At 49.6% G+C, this 19,938-nt stretch overlaps 1 protein-coding gene across 1 annotated transcript; it reads right to left on the reverse strand.

Moving 5' to 3' along the window:
- Positions 1 to 1,319: 1,319 nt before the first annotated feature.
- SLC9A6 (solute carrier family 9 member A6) lies at positions 1,320 to 19,888 on the reverse strand (the record flags this gene model as incomplete). The annotated part of the gene is made up of 16 exons (XM_082771030.1): positions 1,320 to 4,627; positions 4,820 to 4,925; positions 5,551 to 5,630; positions 6,809 to 6,839; positions 7,157 to 7,310; positions 7,544 to 7,655; positions 9,201 to 9,314; positions 9,532 to 9,620; positions 9,845 to 9,950; positions 10,176 to 10,317; positions 13,297 to 13,402; positions 13,562 to 13,674; positions 14,571 to 14,647; positions 15,313 to 15,390; positions 15,752 to 15,951; positions 19,609 to 19,888. 16 exons carry the CDS (start codon positions 19,886 to 19,888, stop codon positions 4,352 to 4,354), a joined length of 2,064 nt encoding a protein of 687 aa, XP_082627156.1. The 3' UTR covers positions 1,320 to 4,351.
- Positions 19,889 to 19,938: the final 50 nt, after the last annotated feature.

Genomic DNA, 19,938 nt, shown 5'->3' on the forward strand with positions numbered 1-19,938 from the left:
ACAACTGATCCTGCAACAAGCTGGAGACCACCAGCCTTAAACTGCAGCTGGGTGCTGGTAAGGTGCAGGGAGCACAGCAGGGGATCGAGGGGCTCTGGAGCAGGGGTGGACTGCAGCCTCTGCACCTGCAGGGACACTGGTGGCAGACAATCAGTGGCCTTTCCAATATTGCCATCTAGAGGACCCAGCAAGGACAGGAGATCCTTGCAGGATATGATAAGGAAGATTCAACAGCTTGCTTTTTTTTTTTTTTTTTTTTTGCCTCACATAAAGGTTTTGTCAGCATGGCACGGATGGAGAGCCAAGTGCACAGCACCTAAGCATGAGAACACAGGATTGCTCTGAAAACAGCCAAACAGCCCTGTGGTTCTTCGGAGGCTGTAGGTACCTTTGGGAAGGAAGGCAGAGCCGATGTCCTTTTGGCTGGCCTTGGGACAGCGGTGGAAGAAAAGTTCTTGGTTTTCTCAGTGCCAACTCATTACAAAGGAACCACTTTAAACCGAAATGCCATGGACATTTTCACAGCAAGCGTAGCTGTTTAGCAACAGAGTTCCTCTGTTTTGCTAGCACAACACAGCAGCTTTGCTCTCTTTTTTGTGGTGGGGGATGGCTCAACACAGGCTTGGTGCAGTATGCCCCTGAGCCAGCACTGAATTGCCCACCTGGATCTGCAGGGTGGGGGACACCTGTGTACAGGCACGGCTGTGTGGTGGCGTGGTCCTTCCCTCTGCTTGCCAAAATCAAACTCACAGCTACGTAAAGAAGGAAGGTAACAGACCTCTGCACTGCTATGGATGGAAGACAAGGGTTTATGAGGTTTCAGAGGCTGCCCTCCCGCAGTGAAGCAGAGCTACAACGTATTGTAATACCCTTAGAAAAGCAAAGGTTGCCCTTTTTGAAACAAAACCCTCAAAAGCAGATTCCTGAAGTTTCCCAAATGACCTCAGTATTGAAAGATTGTAAAGCATTTGAACAACAAACCTCTTCTGCTGCTCCCACAGCACTCACAAAACCAATGTAGAGGAGAGATGGAGGGCGGAATCACCTCCAGAGGACAGCAGATCTGCTGCAATGATCCCAGCTGCAAAATCAACAAAAACACTGGGCATAAAAGTCCAGGAAAGCTCGAGACTCGGTTTTGCAAATGCCCCTTGTAATGCACAGGTCCATGGAGCTCTGCAGGGTGGCTGCAAGCAGCAGCACTGCCCCATGGGTTTTGCTGTCCATGGATGAGCGTGGGGTCAGCAGCTGCTGCCTTCCCTGGCTGCCAACAGCCGTGAGCAAAGCAGTCCAAGAATGTAAAGCAGCACGTCTTCACTTTGCTACAGATTTATTTCCATGTGAATTAATGAAACAGTACACACAATTCCAGAAAAAAAAAAATCTTTTATAGGCCCATAATCCTTCTTTCACAGTACAACGCAACAGTAAAGGATTTAGTCAGTGTAAACAGAAGGTCCAATAGTGATCATCAGCTATCACAGATCAGCTGCACAAACACCACAACTACAGGGTTAATGCCATTACCACACAAATTGACAGTACTAGTACAAACCATAACTTTACCTACAATGCTTTTTCATGTGCAAAAACCATGAAAATTCAATTTACAGAAGGAGGGCACCTTCTCTAAATCTCCATGTGAGCTGTAAACTGCCTCCTTGGGGCCGTCCTATCTACTTGGCAAAGGGTCTCAAGGGCCTGATTCTCTACAGTAACCCTTAAAACCAACTGCAGCATACAAACCATCAGGGCTCTGCATCTGAAACCCAGGCAATCATGTGTTCTCTGCTGCAGCAGAACAGAGAAAGTAATCAGCTGAGGATGAATCTGAGTCATTTATTAAAATGCTCACGAATTGCAGCGTACATTCATTCTTTCACCAACACTACTTGAAATAGTCCTGCTTATATGACGTATGGATCATAGCAGAGTTCACAGGTACCCCATAAAATCATCTCTTGTTAACTGTTTTTTCTTAAATGTACTAATTGAACTGGCATCAAAAGCCGAGGCTTTTGGTAACGTGCTGGCAAACTTTCAGGATGTGGACACATTATTCAACTGGGAGGGTCAGAGAAAGAGGAATGCCACTAAGGCTATGGGGAGACCTTAGGCTGTGGCCATCACGCAGTGCTCGGCTGCAAGCTTGCACCTCAGTTGGGATTGCCTGGGCTGGAGCCCCGCGATGCCCGCACGCTGCTCTCCTGCCTGGAGCCTGGCAGCTGGAGCAAGGACACAGCAGCTGCACCAGCGTCAGCTTCGTAAATTGAATTCATAGTCTGACCATACAGGAAAAAACAAGAGGTAGTTATTTATCATACCTCTTCAAAAAGGCAAAACAAAACACAAAAATAAAGGATGTAGAAATGATGCAGTAAACCTAAAGTCAACATGTACCTACTTTTTTTTTTTTTTTTTCCTTTTTTAAACACGTGAAGTTAAGTTACAGATGTCATATAAAATGCACACTTTATGGAATTCCTGCATAGCAGGAAACAAAGAGGCTAGCGCTAATCCAACAGCTACATTAACAGCGAGACTGCCATTTATTGGTGCAAGGAAGATTTCCTATCTAAATATAAACAGAGCGTACCCCCCTTCTAGAGGAGACCTATGGCAACACCTATACATTTTTTGTTCAGAAGGGAAAAGAAAGGATTTTCTTGGGGATAAACTGCCAAAATAATTAGTTTCACATCCGTAAATTTAAGGCAATGTTACGTAGACCTGAGAAAATGAAAAAAAAAATCGATTTTCTCAACTATAAATATACACACAAACTTTCGGTATTTCCTGTCTTCTCCAGCTCTCAGGTGGTGCTGGGGAAAACAGCTGTAGGGAAACTGCTCTGCGGTCTCAGGATCGGATCCTAAGAGATGCAGAGTTTGTTGCAAGGAAAGCTAATGGGAGCTGGGAGAGCTCACCCTCACCTGGCTCTTTTTCAAATATTCTCTTTTTAAAACACTTCTGTTTAAGCCTTTCGGAGTGGGTTAACTCCAGAACAGGCTATAGTGCACCAGTAACCCTGAAAGGTTTGTATACCAAAACTGCAGCTAAAACAGACAATAAAATTACATACAGTAAATTTCTGTGCTCCCCCCTTTTCAGGAGGAAAAGAAGGATGTCAGGGTTAACAATCTCACTGCACCTTTAGCCATTCCTGTAGCTACAGAGTAAATCCTGTAACACTAGTGTGAAATCACAAATTGTTCTGTGCTCTTCCTTGGGAAAAAAATAAAATAAAATCAACTTGCAAACACAGTTCATTAAATGGTAAGAGACATGAGAGAGATCAGGTGGGTATTACAGACACACAGCATGCTAATGCTAAGGAATTATTAAACAAAGTGCAATGATTTTGACTATACAGGAGGACGGACAGATGGACAACTCCCCTTCAGTACTACCTAGATGCTAAATGCCTCACCTCTGGAGAAGCCTGGAGGTACCGTGTCAGTCTGTAGCCATCGAGGACTCTGCGGTCCAGCATGGGCAGTGGCAGCACTGCACCTCAGCTACATCCATGGCTTCAGCAGAGGAGCTTCACTTGCACAAAGACACGGTCGCTTCCCAAATGTGAATTTGGTCACCGATTCAGGATTTGATGGCTGCTTCTACAAAGCTGCTTGTGCTACAACTGAAAGACAGACTCAGCCCTAAAATCTGTGCACGCCCTGGGCAGCTTCTGCAGGACCAGCTCCTCCTCCCAGAAGTGACTACAGCACGACCCATGCCTCCATCCCACTCTGGGGGCTCCCCCACTCACAGCTAGCAGCGTGACTGATGTCTGACATTAGCCTGCTAAAGCAGTGGCTTGGGCAGAGCTGACGGTCACTAAAAAGCCGAAAATCTCTGGATCCCCAGTTCAGGTTCCCACACAGCGAACAAGAGTCTGCAGTCTGACTTTCTGCTGACATTTCAAACGCAACTATCCAAAGATCAGAGGCAAAAAAACAATCCTCATCTGAACAGAAAGCAACTCCCACTGTTCACCAGCACCTCCCTACCCCACTCTCCCACGTTCAAAGGATGAACAGGGAGACAGCTCCTTTACTTACCCAGCTGGGAACTAAACCCCTCATCAAATCACACATTAAAGAAGCTCACTGTGTGCAAAAGACTCTTACGCTAAAACAGTTCCACCCTACACAGTGCAGTCAACACAGTTTTTAACTTAAAATCGCAGCTTGTTCTTTACAAGTGCTTGGCAGAGAATATTTATATTCTTCTGACACCATATAAATAATATTTATACAGCTTAGACATTTTGAGACATGCATTAAACTTTAGGTAGTACACATTTCTTGATCATATATGCAAATATTACTGTCAATTAAACCGAGCAACCTTATGCTGGACCATGTCTTGCGCTATCCAGGACGTTTGAGGGTGGCTCCGAATCGTCCATGGGAAGGACCAGGCGTGTTCCCCGGATCACGAGTTCATGGTCCCCAAAAGCCAGCTCCCGATCGAGTGCATCTTCGGAGCTGTTTCCGACGAACCGCCGCGACGTGCCGCTGGACGCAACCGAATCGGTGTTGACGGTGGAGTCCCCGTAGGTCAGACTGATGTCCCCATCGTTCAAAATGAGGTCAGAGTCATCGTCCTTCAGCTGCTCTTGATTCTGGGCAACAAACAGGAGGGAAGTGCTGTTTAACCCTTCCTGAAGGGCTGTGTTTGTTTGTCAGCCCGAGCGTCTGACCTCCCCACAGGCTCCCAGCAAGATGCAGCACCCAAAGGCTACACAGAACTGTAAACACATCAAACCCCACTGATACCACGACACAAAGGACACCACAGGTGGCATCGGACTTACTTCGTATGCCTGTGGACTTGTCAGGCACCGGGCAATCGGCCCGCAGCAGCCGGGGAGTGTGGTCGTGAGAGGAGGACCGCTGTGTGTCAGGAGAGGCTTCAGATAGCTGCAGAGAGGGTTAAGGAAGAAAAAGGAAGGCGGCGAGGTCGGGGAGTCGAGGGGTGGGATGCAGAGGCAACAGCAAGGAACTGTCTTGAGGAAAGAAACACAAAACCCTGGAAGCACAAAAATGAAAGGGATGAGCAAACCGAATTAAACGAGTAAGAGGGACACAAGTGGACCAGGACACAATCCTGTTAAGAGGTTTTCCAGCATCACTTGTCCTGTCATCCTGCACCCTCCACCTGGCAAATTACTCCCCTGCTAGCTCGTAACAAAGCTTTTGAAAGGGAGGAGAGACACTGATCCAGCAAGAGGGCTATAAATGGAATGTCCCTCTGCCTCCCTGTCCTCCTGCCATGGGGAACTGGGACCAGAGACCTTTGGAGACCCTCTGGAGACCCTTCCAGCCTAACAACCCAGCTTTGAACTTAGCCACTGCAGCATTTCCAGTAAGTGCAGGTGGGAACAGCCACAGACACGAGGAAGTGCAAGTCAGGAAACAACTGTGAGACGAGGAAGCAAACGCTGGCTCATCTGCAAAGCAGGGAGGGAGTCGTGCTCTGAGTCAACAGAGCCCCTCGGGCACGGGGGACCTGGCACGGCAGGGACTGACTGCAGTTCAAGGATACTTGTGATCGAAGTTGTACCACATGCGGAAGAGCCAGGCGCTTTCTGCCTTTGTGCTCCTCCTCTCGCTCTCCGGGACACCCTGTGAGAAAACAAAATGTTAACAGCAGCAGAGCAATGTACTGAGAGCGGGTTACCCAGGGGAACGTAGGAAAATGCCTTCCCCACCACCTCTTTGGAAGAAACCTTTGGGCTGCAGCGAGCATAAGGACATCACTCACACCGCAACAGGCTAACAGTGCTCGCAGCACCAGGCTCTGCATTTAGCAGCATCAAAACAGGGCAAGCACAGAGCAACTGCTTTCCTGCTAGAGCCTTCCAGTTTCTGGCCCCAAGGTTTTAAGTGCCTCAGAACCAACAAATGCATGCAGACATCACGCTTAATAGCGCCTGGCAGGTCCAGCCTCCATCAAATCACCCTTGAGATGTAATATGCAAATAATCTTGTGCCATGGGCATTCGTGGCTTCCTTTTAGCTGGAGAAAAACACAAAACTGTTTGGAGGGCACTATGTATGTAATACAATTACATATTTCACATAAATTTGACTTTCAGATTTATGGCTCCGGGCTGCCTCCTGTATTTGGCACTTTCCTTCCAAGAGCCCAATCAACATCTCTGCACAAAACGAACCTCCGAGGTGCAGACCCTGCACTGAAATCGATTGGAGGCACAGCCACAGCACTGCCAGGCTGCAGACACACAGCTGGGGGCTACCAGGCAGGTGGTGCCCGATGCCACAGGGCTGCAGCACGTATCCCACCACGGTCAGTGGTCCCCGCTCAGCCACGTAGCTGCTTGCAGCAAGCAGGAGGGCACAACAGAGGTGACAGCAAGCCTGAAGATGCTGCATAAAATGGGGCAGTGAGTAGCATTTCTGTCCTGCACAGGACACTGGGATGAGGCAGAGAGCTTCTGTGTCATGCATGTTTTGATATTAACTTCAAAACCAGTGAGAGACCAAATGTTCTGTGGCAATAACGTGGACTGACTAAGCACTGCAACATTACTTCTAAGTCTTTCTTTCAAACGGAATAAAGGAAGCCTCATTATAACTACAGAGGGCACAGAAAAGAGATGATTCCTATGGACTTCAGCTTTCACCAGAGGAGCTAAAAAGCCTTCCTCCCCCAGCTGGAAGGGAGCAGGGCAGAGAGGAGCATTCACACAGTCCCTGACACAACCCCTGTGCCAAAGAGCACAGCACAAAATTCCCCTACCAGGACCATCTGATGGCAAGTAGCAAAGCCCTGCACTCACCACATTCTCCTGATCCGCATCCACGCCGACTCTGTGGAGGAGAAAACACACAGTGAGCACAGGGTGAGCACAGGCAATGCCAGGCAGGTACCTGCCGCATGTCTTGGGGAAGGACGGGATCTTCCCGTTGCCTTTGGGGCAAGCGCAGCGCTTTCAGCAGCTGCTCCCCCTGCACAGGGGGATGCCCCAGGGCACAGGCAGGAGCTCTGCAGGGCCATGCAGCCGGTCCCATTTGCCCACCTGGTGGCATCCCTCACACCGCCTCGTGTCACACAGCCGCAGGCACCGTGCGACCCGCAGCAGCGGGGTGGGGTAGTGGTGGCCAGGAGCGCCCCATGCCACACTCACCTGATGTTCAGGCAGGACAGCATGGCCGTGGTGCCCCCGCCGAAAACCCAGACCGTGAAGAAGACGATGAGGAGCGTTGTGCTGAACATCATCTGCCGGGCATAGGTGGCCGTGTCGCGGATGGCCAGGGCGAACGCCATGGCTCCTCGCAGCCCTGCAAGGGGAAGGGATGGCAGAAGAGCAATGTGAGCCTGCAGGAGCAGAGACCATATTCACTGTGGGCTTCCCATATTCACTGGATCAGAGATTATATTCACTGCCCAGCCTCCCCTGCCCCATGTGATTGAACACCAGGGAGCCCTGTCCTGCCCAGCCTCTCCTCCAGACGCTGCCCTAAGAAGTTGCTCAGGGTGAGGAATGTTTGGAGGCCAGGATGCATCAACGTACCAGCAAACATCATCATATGCTGTAAATTTGTTCCAATCTTATTTCTCCTCCCCAAATTCAGTAAAAATGATAGTGGATAAATATTGGCAGCTCTTCCTAGGAAGATAGCAAGCTGGATTTGTACTTGTTAAGGAAACTGTTCTTCCTGCGTCTCCCACTGTATCCCACCTCTGCATGCTGAGCCAGCAGAAGCACGAGGAGCTTCACGAGCACCAGTCCCTAGGATGCAAAGACAATAACCCAGCTCCGAGTACTACAGCAGCGTGGGAAGAGCATGCTCCTGCCTCACCAAAGCAAAGCACAGATTGCAATTCAGGAATATCACAGAGGACAAACGCAAACATATAAACAAGGGAAATGATGAGAGGACGGGTTAGACAAGAGAGAAAAACCACCAGTTCCCACTGTATGCTCTCCCCTGCTGCGCTCATTTTTCACCACAAGAATTACTTGTCCTTTGCAAAGCCCAGGTTTCACAGCTTCCACAACCTCTCTGACATTCCCCAGCACACCACACTTCACAGTTTGGCTTGAAGCTATAAGCCAGGTCCCATTCCCAAAGATTATTCAGCAAAATGAAAGCAGCAGCAGTTGAGAGGAAAAAAAAAAATCTAATACTCTTTCTGTTTTCATAGCCTGCGAGACACAAGAATCATCAGCCCCTTCATATTGCTTTCATCTTTGAAGCTGTGTCTTTTAATACCAGCACCCAGATGGCAAAAATAATCTTGCAGCCAGTATTCAGTGCAGCCTAGAATAATATGCAAAATGCTTCCAGCTTTTATGTTCTTTCCTGAACATCACGAATTTGCATAAGAGATGTATTTCATGATCTTTCTCATGAATGAGCCATTTCATCAGCAAGCTAGCCGGTTCCTACTGAAAAGGCACAGCACACAATCTCAGTCTAAGTACCCAAATGCATTTCTAGGCTCTTCACTCCCTTTACCCTACTGCAGCCCTGCAAAAGCTAATCAGGGAAATTCATCAAACCCTGCTGGAAACCCATGCATCAGCACCGGTGAAGATAACATTTTGTTTATCTGTATAAACCTGCTTCAGTGCAGGCAAAGGGTGAAAATAATTCCACACATCAGAACTGGCATCCCTGTGAAACAAAACAAAAAAATCCTTCACGTCCTCACTCTTCTGAGATGTATTAGGGCTGACAGCGTCTCCGCTAGCATCAGCAGAAAGGGAAATCCCTTCTCGTCTCATCATTGAGAGGTAACTACTGTAGCTCTAACTGTTATTTTGAAAAAAAGGAAGTGTTTTTTTTTGGTGGGTTAGCCAAATGGAATAGCACAGAAAAGAGGAAACAAGGAGGTATCAGCAGGTCCCCATTTGCAAAGCTGCTCCTGTACCACGCTGCCACGGGATGAAGCTTGGTGCTCCAGCACCATGTTCACATCCAGCACTGAGCATCTCAAAAGCTGACAAGACAGAGAAAAGACAACAAAACAAAACAGAAAAGCTGGGAAAAGAATCTCCATCTTCTTAAAACAACCAAAGGCACCACTACACAGGAGAAACTCCCTTTTAAAAATAAAGCTAGACTGAGTGGGAAAAAAATCACATTTGAATGAAAAACACACGCTAGGAATGAGGCAGCTCTCCCTTTCTCTTCTTGTTTTACAAAACGAACTCCAAAGGATACAAAAGCTCCCACCACAAAGGTAGGGTTGAAGACGTGGTTCTGGAAGGTGAACAGTGCAAGTCCCATGTAGGAGAAGATGAAGTTTTCTGCCAAGAAATTCAGCAGTTCGAACAACTGAAAGAGGAAAACAAATTAAAAATGAATTAAATGTAACTCAGATTTAACAAAAAAAACATGTTAGCCCATCCACCATACAATGAATACTTCTGCAGGAGCGACTCCAGCAAAATCCAGCTGTAGACTGGCAGATGCACCTAATTCTGGCTAGAGGGAACAAAAGAATACTAAACTGCAACTCTGGAGAGGATTAAGGGGACTGAGGAGCTCTCACCTGCTTTGTTCTGTGTTGGGATTCTGTAGATAAGTTGTTATAGGTATAATGAGCCTGTGTGATCCCACAGAAGAGTACAGCCACCACACCTGGGGAGCAGAGCATCACGTTAGACTCGTGGCCACGAAAAGGGAGCAGAGCTGCACCCAGCACTGTAGGGTTTTTGATACAATAACCCCAAACCCCCAAATAACTGAACTTATAGAAGCAGAGGGTCAGTCCCATCTGCAGCCAATACTTAGAGAAGCAAAATTCAATAGCACCATCATCCCTGCAGATTTCCATTCAAATGCAGGGCAGTGCTGGAGCTTGCCTGTAAAGCCACACGCCTCAGCCAGCAGGAACGTGCTCCAGGACATCAGGAAGAACAAGCCAGTCTCCAGCAAGGGGAACTCCCGCAGTTTGGTGAACTTGGTGACGTTGCAGATTGTTAAGGACAACTTGGAGAGAAACTGCAGGCTGAGGGAACGTCTAATCCTGCTGTGTGTCATAGCAGTACTGCACAGCCTGCCCCTAAAAAGGCTGTGGCATTGCCTCTCGTTAATTTAGGCATAAAATCATGAAACACTGGGTCTGGCAGAAATGCCGCATAGCAAAAGAAAAAGCTGTTATGTAAACACTTGGAAAAACAACAAAAAGGATATTAAAGCTGTCACAACTCCAGTAGCTGCTCCCATTGCAAAAGACCCACTGAATATCCCCAGGAAGATCCCAATAGACTTGAACATCGCTGTGACATCAAACGTGTGGCTGTTGTCGCCCGCTGGCTGGTACGCAACAATTGAACTGAAAGAGGGAGAAAAAGCACACATGGGAGCAAAACACTCCTTAGTCTGGGGAGAGGGAGATTTTCACAGTGCTGCGTGAGCTTTGCAAAGTGCTACAACTGCTGCAAGCCCTGAGCGTGAGAAACCCTGAGCTCAACCAGCCTAGGCAAGGCTCTGCATTTGCTCCTTCCAGATGCTATAAAGCATCAGACCAAAACCCATCTCTTGCACGATCCCCTACAAATGAGTTTGCCAGGCAACAGTTCTTCATTTACGATGGCATTCTGGGGGCTTGGCATCAGGACTCTGGAAAGCCAGGCACTCTGGGAGCACAATGCATCCAAGCAGGCAGCCTACACTTCTCTGCTGATGCCACCTGATGTGAATATCCCCTGGAGAACTGCAAGTTCTTCAGTTTTACTACATTTAACATGTGCTACCTTCCTTTTGCACTGCTCTGGGTTCTGAGGGGAAATCTTGCAGGGCAGCGAGGCAAGCGGCACGGTGCCAGTTCACAACAGCAGCACTGCTGTCTTCATCCACCAAACCTTAATGTTTCTTTTTGACAAGAAAACCAAGAAGATTTTCCATGGTTGGTGGATCAGCCAGCCACGCTGGTGTCCCCCGGCCTGTGCTGAACGTGCTCCCTCCAAATCCCTCAGCAGGTACCCAGAAAGGCCTCGATACAGGCAGGCCCCTATCCATCTCCTCAATCCTGTGTTAATATTGACTCCTTGTTAGCTTTCTTTGATGTAAACTTGCTGAGAACATTAACTTCCTTGTCAGCAGTCCCTCGGCTGGCTCTGTTAAACCTCTCAGGCTTGAACTTTAACTAGCTGCCGTTTCTGTTTAACCTCCTGAGTTATGCTGGAACGGAAAGTTGCCGTCTCACGAACACATCCTGCCACTTTCCTCCCTAATAACAGACCAACATTCTTCTGCAACACGAGTGATAACCCTACCCTTGCCAACACGTAACGGGTCACTTCCCTTGCTAAACTTCCCTGCTTGTAATAAATGGTATTTTTTCTCCATTGTCTTTTATGCCACAGCCCTCAGACTTCTCCCTGAGATTTAAGTTCTTTTGTCAGTTCCATCTCCTACTTCCCATTCACCAACATTGTCTCATTCTGGGGTTTTGTTGTTTTGTGTTCGTTTGGTTTACAATCCAAAGTTTCATTTCCCCTCCATAACTGACTGTGTGGATGGATGTCAGTTGTGCACTTTAACTTATTGCAGCCTTCCTTCTGGTTTTGTTTTTTTCCCGACTAATAAGAAACTCAAGAGGGAGAAACTAAATGGGGAGGAGCAAGTAGGAACCTTGGGGCCACAAGCTGCAGCCTGGCCCCGCACTGCTCGCTGCTTTTGGTTCTGGGTTCGATTCCTCTTTACACGGCCAAATCCTGAATCAGGTTCCCTGCCACTAACCCCACCGGAAAGCACCTCCTCACAGGATGGGGAGTGGCAAATCCCACGGCTTTGTGTGTGTTGCTTCCTCCCAACACCAAGCCCCTGTGCTCGGCCGGACACAGCTGGGGCCCCTCTTCACCCCAGGGCAATGCTGGCACCCACCCACGCCAGTCCAGGTGTTCCCCCAAAACCCCCAAATCCTCCACATTTCCGATCCACTCCTCCCAGCCACCAAGCTGGGGAAGCAGAACTGCCCCTGCCGCTCCCCGCTTACGCCTCTTCCATGCAACAGGCAAGTGCCAAGCTAAATTTAATAAAGGGGAACCACAAATAAGAGCTGCAGCGGGTCTCTTTTGCTGCTTGGAAGCCCTTGAGAATTAAACACGCTGCTGGATAGGTCTGCACACAAACCTTGCATCAAAACAACGGCTGGCTGCAGCTCAGAGCTGCTGGGTTTGGTGCGCATTATCTTATTCCAGAGGAGGGGGGCTGAACTCAGCTCGTGCAACAAGGAAGGGAGGAAATCAGAGCTACAAAGCTGGGAGCAAAACAGTGCAAGGGGCAGATCAGAGCACATGGTGCAGGCACAGATGCATGCACAGACCCACCACAAACTCCACAGCCCTGCTGCTGGGCCCACCAACACCTGGCAGGCTCCGAGCCCCCATCTCCTCCTTGCTCTGTGTCACTTCTCAAACATGACCTGGCTGCGCAGAGTTTACTCTCGCAGCAGTGGTGACACATCCAGCATAAAAACCAGAGTGAGCAATACAAACAGTTCTAGAAACGTTCAATTTAGTAAATACAACTCAGGCGGGTGCTGATACGAAGCTCACAATATGTTACTTGCTGCCTCCACATCAGTAAAACCCACGCAATCAGCACGCCGGCTTGACAAGTATTCCAGAAATATTTTCTGCATTAGTCTTAGTTATAAGTTAACCTGTCATGACTGCAGATACTATATATTCCCAAACAAACTCCCATGATGGCAACACAACGGAAATGCAGATAAAATATGTCCTACGTGCAGAGGACATAAAATATTAAAGAATGTTATAAAACACTCTTTAGAAAGGCACCGGCTTTCCAGTTCAGGATGCTAACTCCAGAAATACCATCTTCTTGAGGCACAGAAAGTGGGCAGAGAAAGGAGACAGCTGCTTTACCAACTGTCTCCACCAAAACAAAAGCGGGTACTTGTGGATGGGAAGGCAGGCAGGTAGGAGCAAAGCCATCAGCGAGGGGTTTCGGTAGGATCCTGTGGCTGAAAAGCAGACGTGGTGCTTTTCACATTGCAGAGAGACATGAAAGCTTCCTTCTGGCTGGGTCAACAGGCCATAAAAGAAAAGCACAGCTATCCATCATGCAACAGGAAGCTGTAGCTACAATCCATGCTCCCAAACAGTGGTCTTCAAGGAGGAGGCTGATCAGAAGATCACTAAAGCTTCTGGGGACACTTAATAGGGAAATCTGCTCTGGCCAACACCAGTGCTCCTATTTTTACAGGAGCAAGGCCAGGTGGCTCCCCCCAATGCCTGACACAGAACATACATAACAATTAAAAATAAAAACAGAACACACTTACGAAGACAGCACTATGGCAACGGCATCATTGAGAACGCTTTCGCCAAAGAGAAGGGCATACAGCTCAACATCAACCTGGAGTTCATGGAATATGGCAAGAACAGTCACTGACAAATAGAAAAATAGAGAGACATTCAAGAAGGTGCCGTTATTGTGGTGTAATCAAAGACAAAACATCCCTTTTAGAAAGCTGCCTTCCTTCCTTTCTTCCCCTCTTCAACAAATGTAGGTAAAACGAGGGGAAAAAAAAAACACGTCTAACGTACCTGGGTCAGTAGCTGATACGATGGCACCAAAGAGGAGGCAGTCAGTGAAGTAGAAGTCTCCCCCAAGCTGCCCAGTGACCTTCATCAGCGCCACACAGCCGTACATGACGGAGCTGTGGAAGCAGAAGAGACAACAACTCGTACCTGCAGTGTAAGGAGTTCCCTGGAATCTGCCAATTTAACCCCTAAAGTTGTCCAAACATAGAAGAAGAATACCCTGAGAAGTTGTATTGCATGAGCTGAGCCTGGTGAAACACCAGGGTTTCAGACCAGAGAGCAGGACCGTGAAATCCAAAGCACTGACAGCACAGGAGCAAAGCACAGTGCTGGGGAGGAGCTGGTACCACGACTGCTCCTCTGCCAGCACAACACGGACAAAAAAAAGCAGCAGCTTGTGGGACAGACCATGACAATCACCTTGCAATTGCTTCACAATGCTTGATGTTAACACGTTTCAATGGAATTGACTTTTCAGTTGGCCTGACTTTCAAATGTCCTAAACTTGCAGCTAGGAGCAGATAATGAAGGCGCTGAGTTTGCTTGAATCCCCCTGGATCTCCAGTGGAAAACACCCTACGCAAGCCTGCACGTTGCTATTCAGAACGGGAATTATCTAGCTCCCTCTGTGCACACAGATAAATAATTTGAAACACAATCTGTGTTTGCTAGGCATCTGCTTCCAGCAAGTAAGGACAGGACATGCATTTACGATCCTGCCCTCTACTCGTGTGTCTCACACTTGTTTGGGCTCCGCTTTCAATAATTTCAAGTCAGTGCCTGTTTATTCTCAGGGATCTGCAGAACTTGCCTTGCCATGCGTATAAGCAGTCTGTACGGGATACAGGAAAGCACTGTGCAATGAGGCAGCAGGCACGCTGCGCGGCCAGCAAAAGCAACGTTAGCTGCCCTGCTGAGTAGCCCAGGGAGCCCCCCTGGCCCTCGCTGCAGGACAGAGCTCTGTGTCCACACACAGCCCTGCCAAAAAGCACGTCCGGCCACAACCTCTCACCCGATCATCAGGCAGGAAATCGCAGTGCCAAGAAAAGCGTAGGCCAGGATTGATCCCAAGTTTCTGAAGAAGTGCCTCTAGAAGGAAGAAGGAAAAAAACAAACAAACAAACAAAAAAAACCTGAATTACACTTTACTAACAATTTATTTCAAGCTGTGCCAACAGATAGGTACCTGCACAGCACCCACAGCAACTTGTGCCTGGCTTGAACACTGCGAGCTGTGTGAGCTTGGCTGAATAACGCCTCACACAATGGCACATGCAGCCAGAACAGCACAGCAAATGCAGCACTAATAAACATCATTTTCCTGTACTGGTGTATTGAACAAGGTGCAGCTCCGAGTCCTGGGGACTAATTCCTAACACAGCACAGGACCTCCTTCCTTCTCCCAGAGACAAACAGGATCATTTTCCTTTCCCTCCAAATCAGTACTTCAAAGAGCTGCTGCTTCCTAAAACCTTCCCACCTTCTGAAGTGTTTCAGCATTCCAGATGGCTCAGCTGGCCTAAAATACCCCTGCACAAACCCATGCTGGAAATGGTCGCAGTTGCTGACCCTTCCTGGGATGAGGGATGGGTGAGACCTACAGGGGCACTCCTACCATCCTGCGTGTACTGGGAACACCGTACCCAATTCTGCAGCCTTGGCCTGCTGCTGAGCAAGCATTAAAACACTCTCAAGTATTAAAAATGCTCTGGGGGCAGAGGAACTGAAAGTGTAGGCACTGTAAAGGCACGTACCCTTTTTAAGCTGTAGCCTGCATAAAATATAATTGGAGGAAGCAATATGTTGAAAAACACCTCAGGATCAAAAGTCACCTGTAAATAAATTAAAAAAAAAAAAAAAAAAAAAAACAGTTAATCGGTTTGTTAAGACTTTACAGGACGAAACACAAAGAATGACATAAGAAATACCCTGTACTCCCACCAGATGAAGCGCTGTTAGGTGAGCATGGAGGAATCAGGGCTCTTTCAGACGCACAACCCCGAGTTTAAACAGCTCACGTTACGATCAGCTGAACCTAGAGCTTCATTACATTGTGTATTCAGCTTACAATTTATGGGACCAAAGTAAAAACATAAAAATGCAATAAAAAAAAATCACAATTCAGCAGATACGGGATTTCTGCATTTGCATGCACCCCACGGAGCATCCCTCACCACAAAATCGCTCCCTTACCTTTCTCAGCATCTCATTATCCTGGACATTGTTGAGCTCCTGGGCGCTGATTTCCCCCTTCAGGGTGTACTCGTAGAACTTCCCACTGACGTTCACCAGCAGCGTGGCCGGACTGGTCTGCACCTGGCAGCTCAGCGTCACGTTGTTCACATCGCTGGGGACGTGGATGCCGTAGCGCAGCACCACACCAACCAGGACGCCTGGGGAGAGAGGGATGCGGGGTGAGACGAGCAAACTGCCGGGGTGGTCACCGTGAGCATCTGCAGCTGGAAACCTGACAGGATCACGTGTCGCCAGTACAGAAATGCACGAAACCTTTCCTTTTGGTAGAGGTTAAAAAGGTACCAGAGACTCATGAATGTTCTGAGGACGGTGAGCATCCTTCTGACACGAATTGTTAAAACATTCCTCACACTTCATACGATGCTGTCTCAAGCTGGGGAGAAGAGATGCACTCAGGCATTGGCCAGCACAGCAGAGATGGTTTTAGGTCACTTTTCTGCTGTTTTTCTGATTTTTTTGGGGTCGCTTAATCCCATTTCTGAACCATATGTTTATGAAAAAGGTTGCAAACATGTGGAGACCGCAACACTCCGAAAGTTACTCTATTTGCCTCCGAGGATGCTCAGGCTCTTCACTGCTGCATTAATTAAAATCTCGCTCTGCGTTTTCCTAGGGGCAGGGCACAACCCAGACCAACACCAAACTCCTTCCCCATCACAGTCCTACAGGAGCAGAGAACGGGCACAAGCTCTGCAGCAGCAGGGATGGAGACCATGGGACTCACCCAGCACCTCCTGCAGCCAGTCCCCACGTGCCACCGGGCTCTCACCTGCTCTTCCCTTGAAAGCACCTTTCCAGGATGACATTTGCTCATTTTGCTGACCTCCAGAAGAAAAGCCCCCATGTCCCCTGCCAGGGGATGTGATGTGCAGCAGGGGCACAGCTGGGGCTTAGCTCCTGTGAGCTTCCTGCCTGCTCCAGGAATAAAGTAAAGACACGAGGAAATGCAAGGCAAGGATGTCAGGAGCATCGAGGTGCTCCTACAGCCTTCCAGAGCTACCCCTTTCAAAAAAAGTTGATTTTGGAGCTTTAGGGAAGAGTCAGAAACCTCCTGCAGCAGCTGCCTGTCTTTTCTCAGCTGGAAACCTACCCTGAGACACCTTTCAATGCTGGGGCTCACCGCTTTGAAATGAGATGCCCAGCAAGGAGGAAGGAGGGAGAGGCTTTGGTTGCGGTTGGAAATTTAGAAGGGATCCTGACTCACCCACCTCTTGGCTCTTAATCCTTGTCCCACAGCAGGGCTACATCTGATAGCAGCCGTGGTCGGCCTCGCCGTCTCGCCGCCCCACGCAGCTGTTCCCGGCCCCGCGTGCCAGCCGTGCTCCGGCCGGAGCTGAATTCCCAGCAATGGGAGAAGGGAAAGGGGACGGGCAAACCTGCAATAACCGCCGAGACCACTGGGCTTGGGGCTGCTAAAGTTTGTCTTGCCCTGCAGCACACGCAGAGCTGTCTGCATGAAACAGAGATGGGTGGGAAGAGCATGCACAACCACATCCACTCGCACGCAGAGCGCTCAGGCACCCAGTCCAAGCCAGCCTCGCACCATCAGTTCCTAATGTTGAGACAAAACCAGAATCACCTACAGAGAAAGCTGCAGGGTGCCGTGCCCAAAGCCAAGAGCTCTGGTGTAGAAACAGCCCGACCGTGGGCCTCACACCGAGCTTCCCCACGCACCTCCCATATCAGGGAGCTGGCTGGCGGCACCCGGCACACACCCGAGCTGCTGGCAGGGTTTTTCAGCCCCCCAAACCAGTCCTGTGCTAACGGGACCAAGGCCAGAGCTGGAGTACGTCCTCCTGTTGCTGACGGCCTCTTAGGAAGTGGTTGGAACGCTCCTGGCACTCGGAGGGCTGCCCTAGCTGCAAGCCGTGAGCCGCCCCACCGGTATCAAAATGGTTTTGCTGCCAAAAGTTTTACAAAAGTGAGCCCTGGGAGGGAGCTGAGCGGGGGAACCCGACACCGGGAAGCTGACAGCTGAAAGCTGCAAGGAGTGAGGAGCTAAAGGCAAAGCTGGAAAATTAACCGAGTTCTTCTATGCAAAGCGCAAAAGATTATTTTCATTGCATTTATCCCAAAGAACAAAAACCCATGGGCTTTTTTTTTTTTTTTGGTGCTACTGAAGCTTCTGAGCTAAGATTTAAAACAAAGACTACTATGTTATCATCCAGGCACTTAACAACAATGGCAGCACCAAGGAACCCCCAGGCAAGCATTAATCCGGACACCAAAAGGGAAGAAAAACACAGCGAGCACCTGAAAGCATCAGGCCAGCAGACAATCGGGATGTCTGCAACCCAGGGGCGAACCAGGAACCACTACAAGGAAACTAAACTTCTAGAGAAGCTCCTGCCACATCCACCACCAGACTCCGGGAAGAAATGAAACAAGACTGCTCATTTAATTGTCCTAAATGTTGAGTACCCAGGGTATGGGAACCTAATTTTAAACACTGAAATGAAGCCCAGGGGCTGCTGAACATGTATTGCCTATCACTCTGAAACAACTCCGGCTCTTGAACAACAGCTCTGAGCCAACAGTGTAATTTGTAAGGTAAAACGCCACCCGAAGCAACAGCTTGTAACTTGGGGTAAAAGCACAGACTCCGTGGAAACCCTGATGGATTTCAGCAAGTAGAGATGCAGAAGTTTTGACTTAGTTGCTGAGGTTTCTTTAATTAGAAAAAGGATGAGCTTTTACCAATTGCTTCTTTGCCCAGATGTAAAGGTCTGTTTTGCAGGCTGCCTGCTGCAGCACTTCCACATTTTCCACCGACTTCCCCTGGGCTGAGAGCATCAGAGGGGACCAGGCATGGCAAAGCAGAAGCCACACTTGCTTTGCTCCCGGTGGCTTGCAGGCTGCTGCTGTAAAACAAGAGCTCTCGCCAACCTCTGGGAACTAACACATCCCTCTGCCTATGGTGGCCGCCTGACCTGAGAGGGCGATGCCAAAAGCCTTGACAGCAGAGAAAAAGTCAGGGTTTTCCGCCTGACCAGGTGGGTGAGGTTCCTTATTTTGCCAGCAATTCCCTCAGTGCAGTCTGCAAAAGAGCAGACGGAAAAGATGTGTTTTAGGGATCATCGGGAGACCAAAATGTCACGGGCTGGGCTCTGGGACCAAGAGGGGTGCTCACATGGGCAAGGGACAACAAGGGGAAGACAAGTGCAGCAGCCTCACCGAGGGCTTGCAGGAATTTGTACACGCAGCCCAGTATTTTGGTTATATTTTGTGCCCCCAGGCTGCAGCAAGCTTCTCCACCCCTTCGTTCTGAAAGCCGCCTCCAATTAACTGAGAGTTAGGATGACAAAAGCCAAGGGCCCAAACGCACCAAGCCGCAGCCTTCAGAGCCGAGCTTTCCGCTGCGTGGGGAGCTCAGCCTCGTTTCTGCTCCCACCGAGCTTGGTGGCACATCGCCTGCGACCAGACTGGGGGAGAGAAGAAAGCAAGAAGAGATGGGGACTGCAGAAAACACCTTGTCAACCCTATATTCCACTGATCTCGCCTCGATAGGCGTCTGTGGCCGCGTTAATCATTCCCCCAGCACAACTCCCAGCCCTGCTCTGGTCGAACTCCAAGGGTGACCCTGGGCGAGCCCCGTGCGTTATCTGCTGGCCATGGCCAGGGCACCTCAGGAGGCCACTCCCGAGCACCTCAGGCGACAGCAGCCCAGCATTAAAGCCCAACCCTCGATCCACAGCCCCGCTGCGGGGCAACACGAGCACCTCGCAGGGTGGGAGGAGGGACCGGGAGCCCCAAAAGGAGCTCAGGGGACCCCCCGGCCCCTTCCGAGCCCTCACCGTAGATCATGGCGAGCCCGGTCTCGTGGAGGAAGCGGGCGCGGCGGTGCTTGAAGAGCCAGATGGTGAGGATGGTGAGGGTGAGCAGCAGGATGAAGACCAGCAGGTTGGCGCTGTCCTGCCGGTGGCTCTCCTCCGCCGCCTTCTCGGACACGATCTCCTCCTCCAGCGCCCCGGGACGAACCTCGCCGCCCGCTGCCACCACCCCCACCCGTGCCCACAGCCCCACCGCCAGCACCGGCACCGGGCTCAGCCCCGGGCCCCGCCGCGGCCCCGCCATCGCCCCGGCCCCGTTCCCGGCCCCGGCCCGGGCTCCGCCGCCACCAGGAA

Source organism: Aythya marila (assembly GCF_965140915.1).
Source record: "Aythya marila genome assembly, chromosome: 13".
Lineage (NCBI taxonomy): Eukaryota > Metazoa > Chordata > Aves > Anseriformes > Anatidae > Aythya > Aythya marila.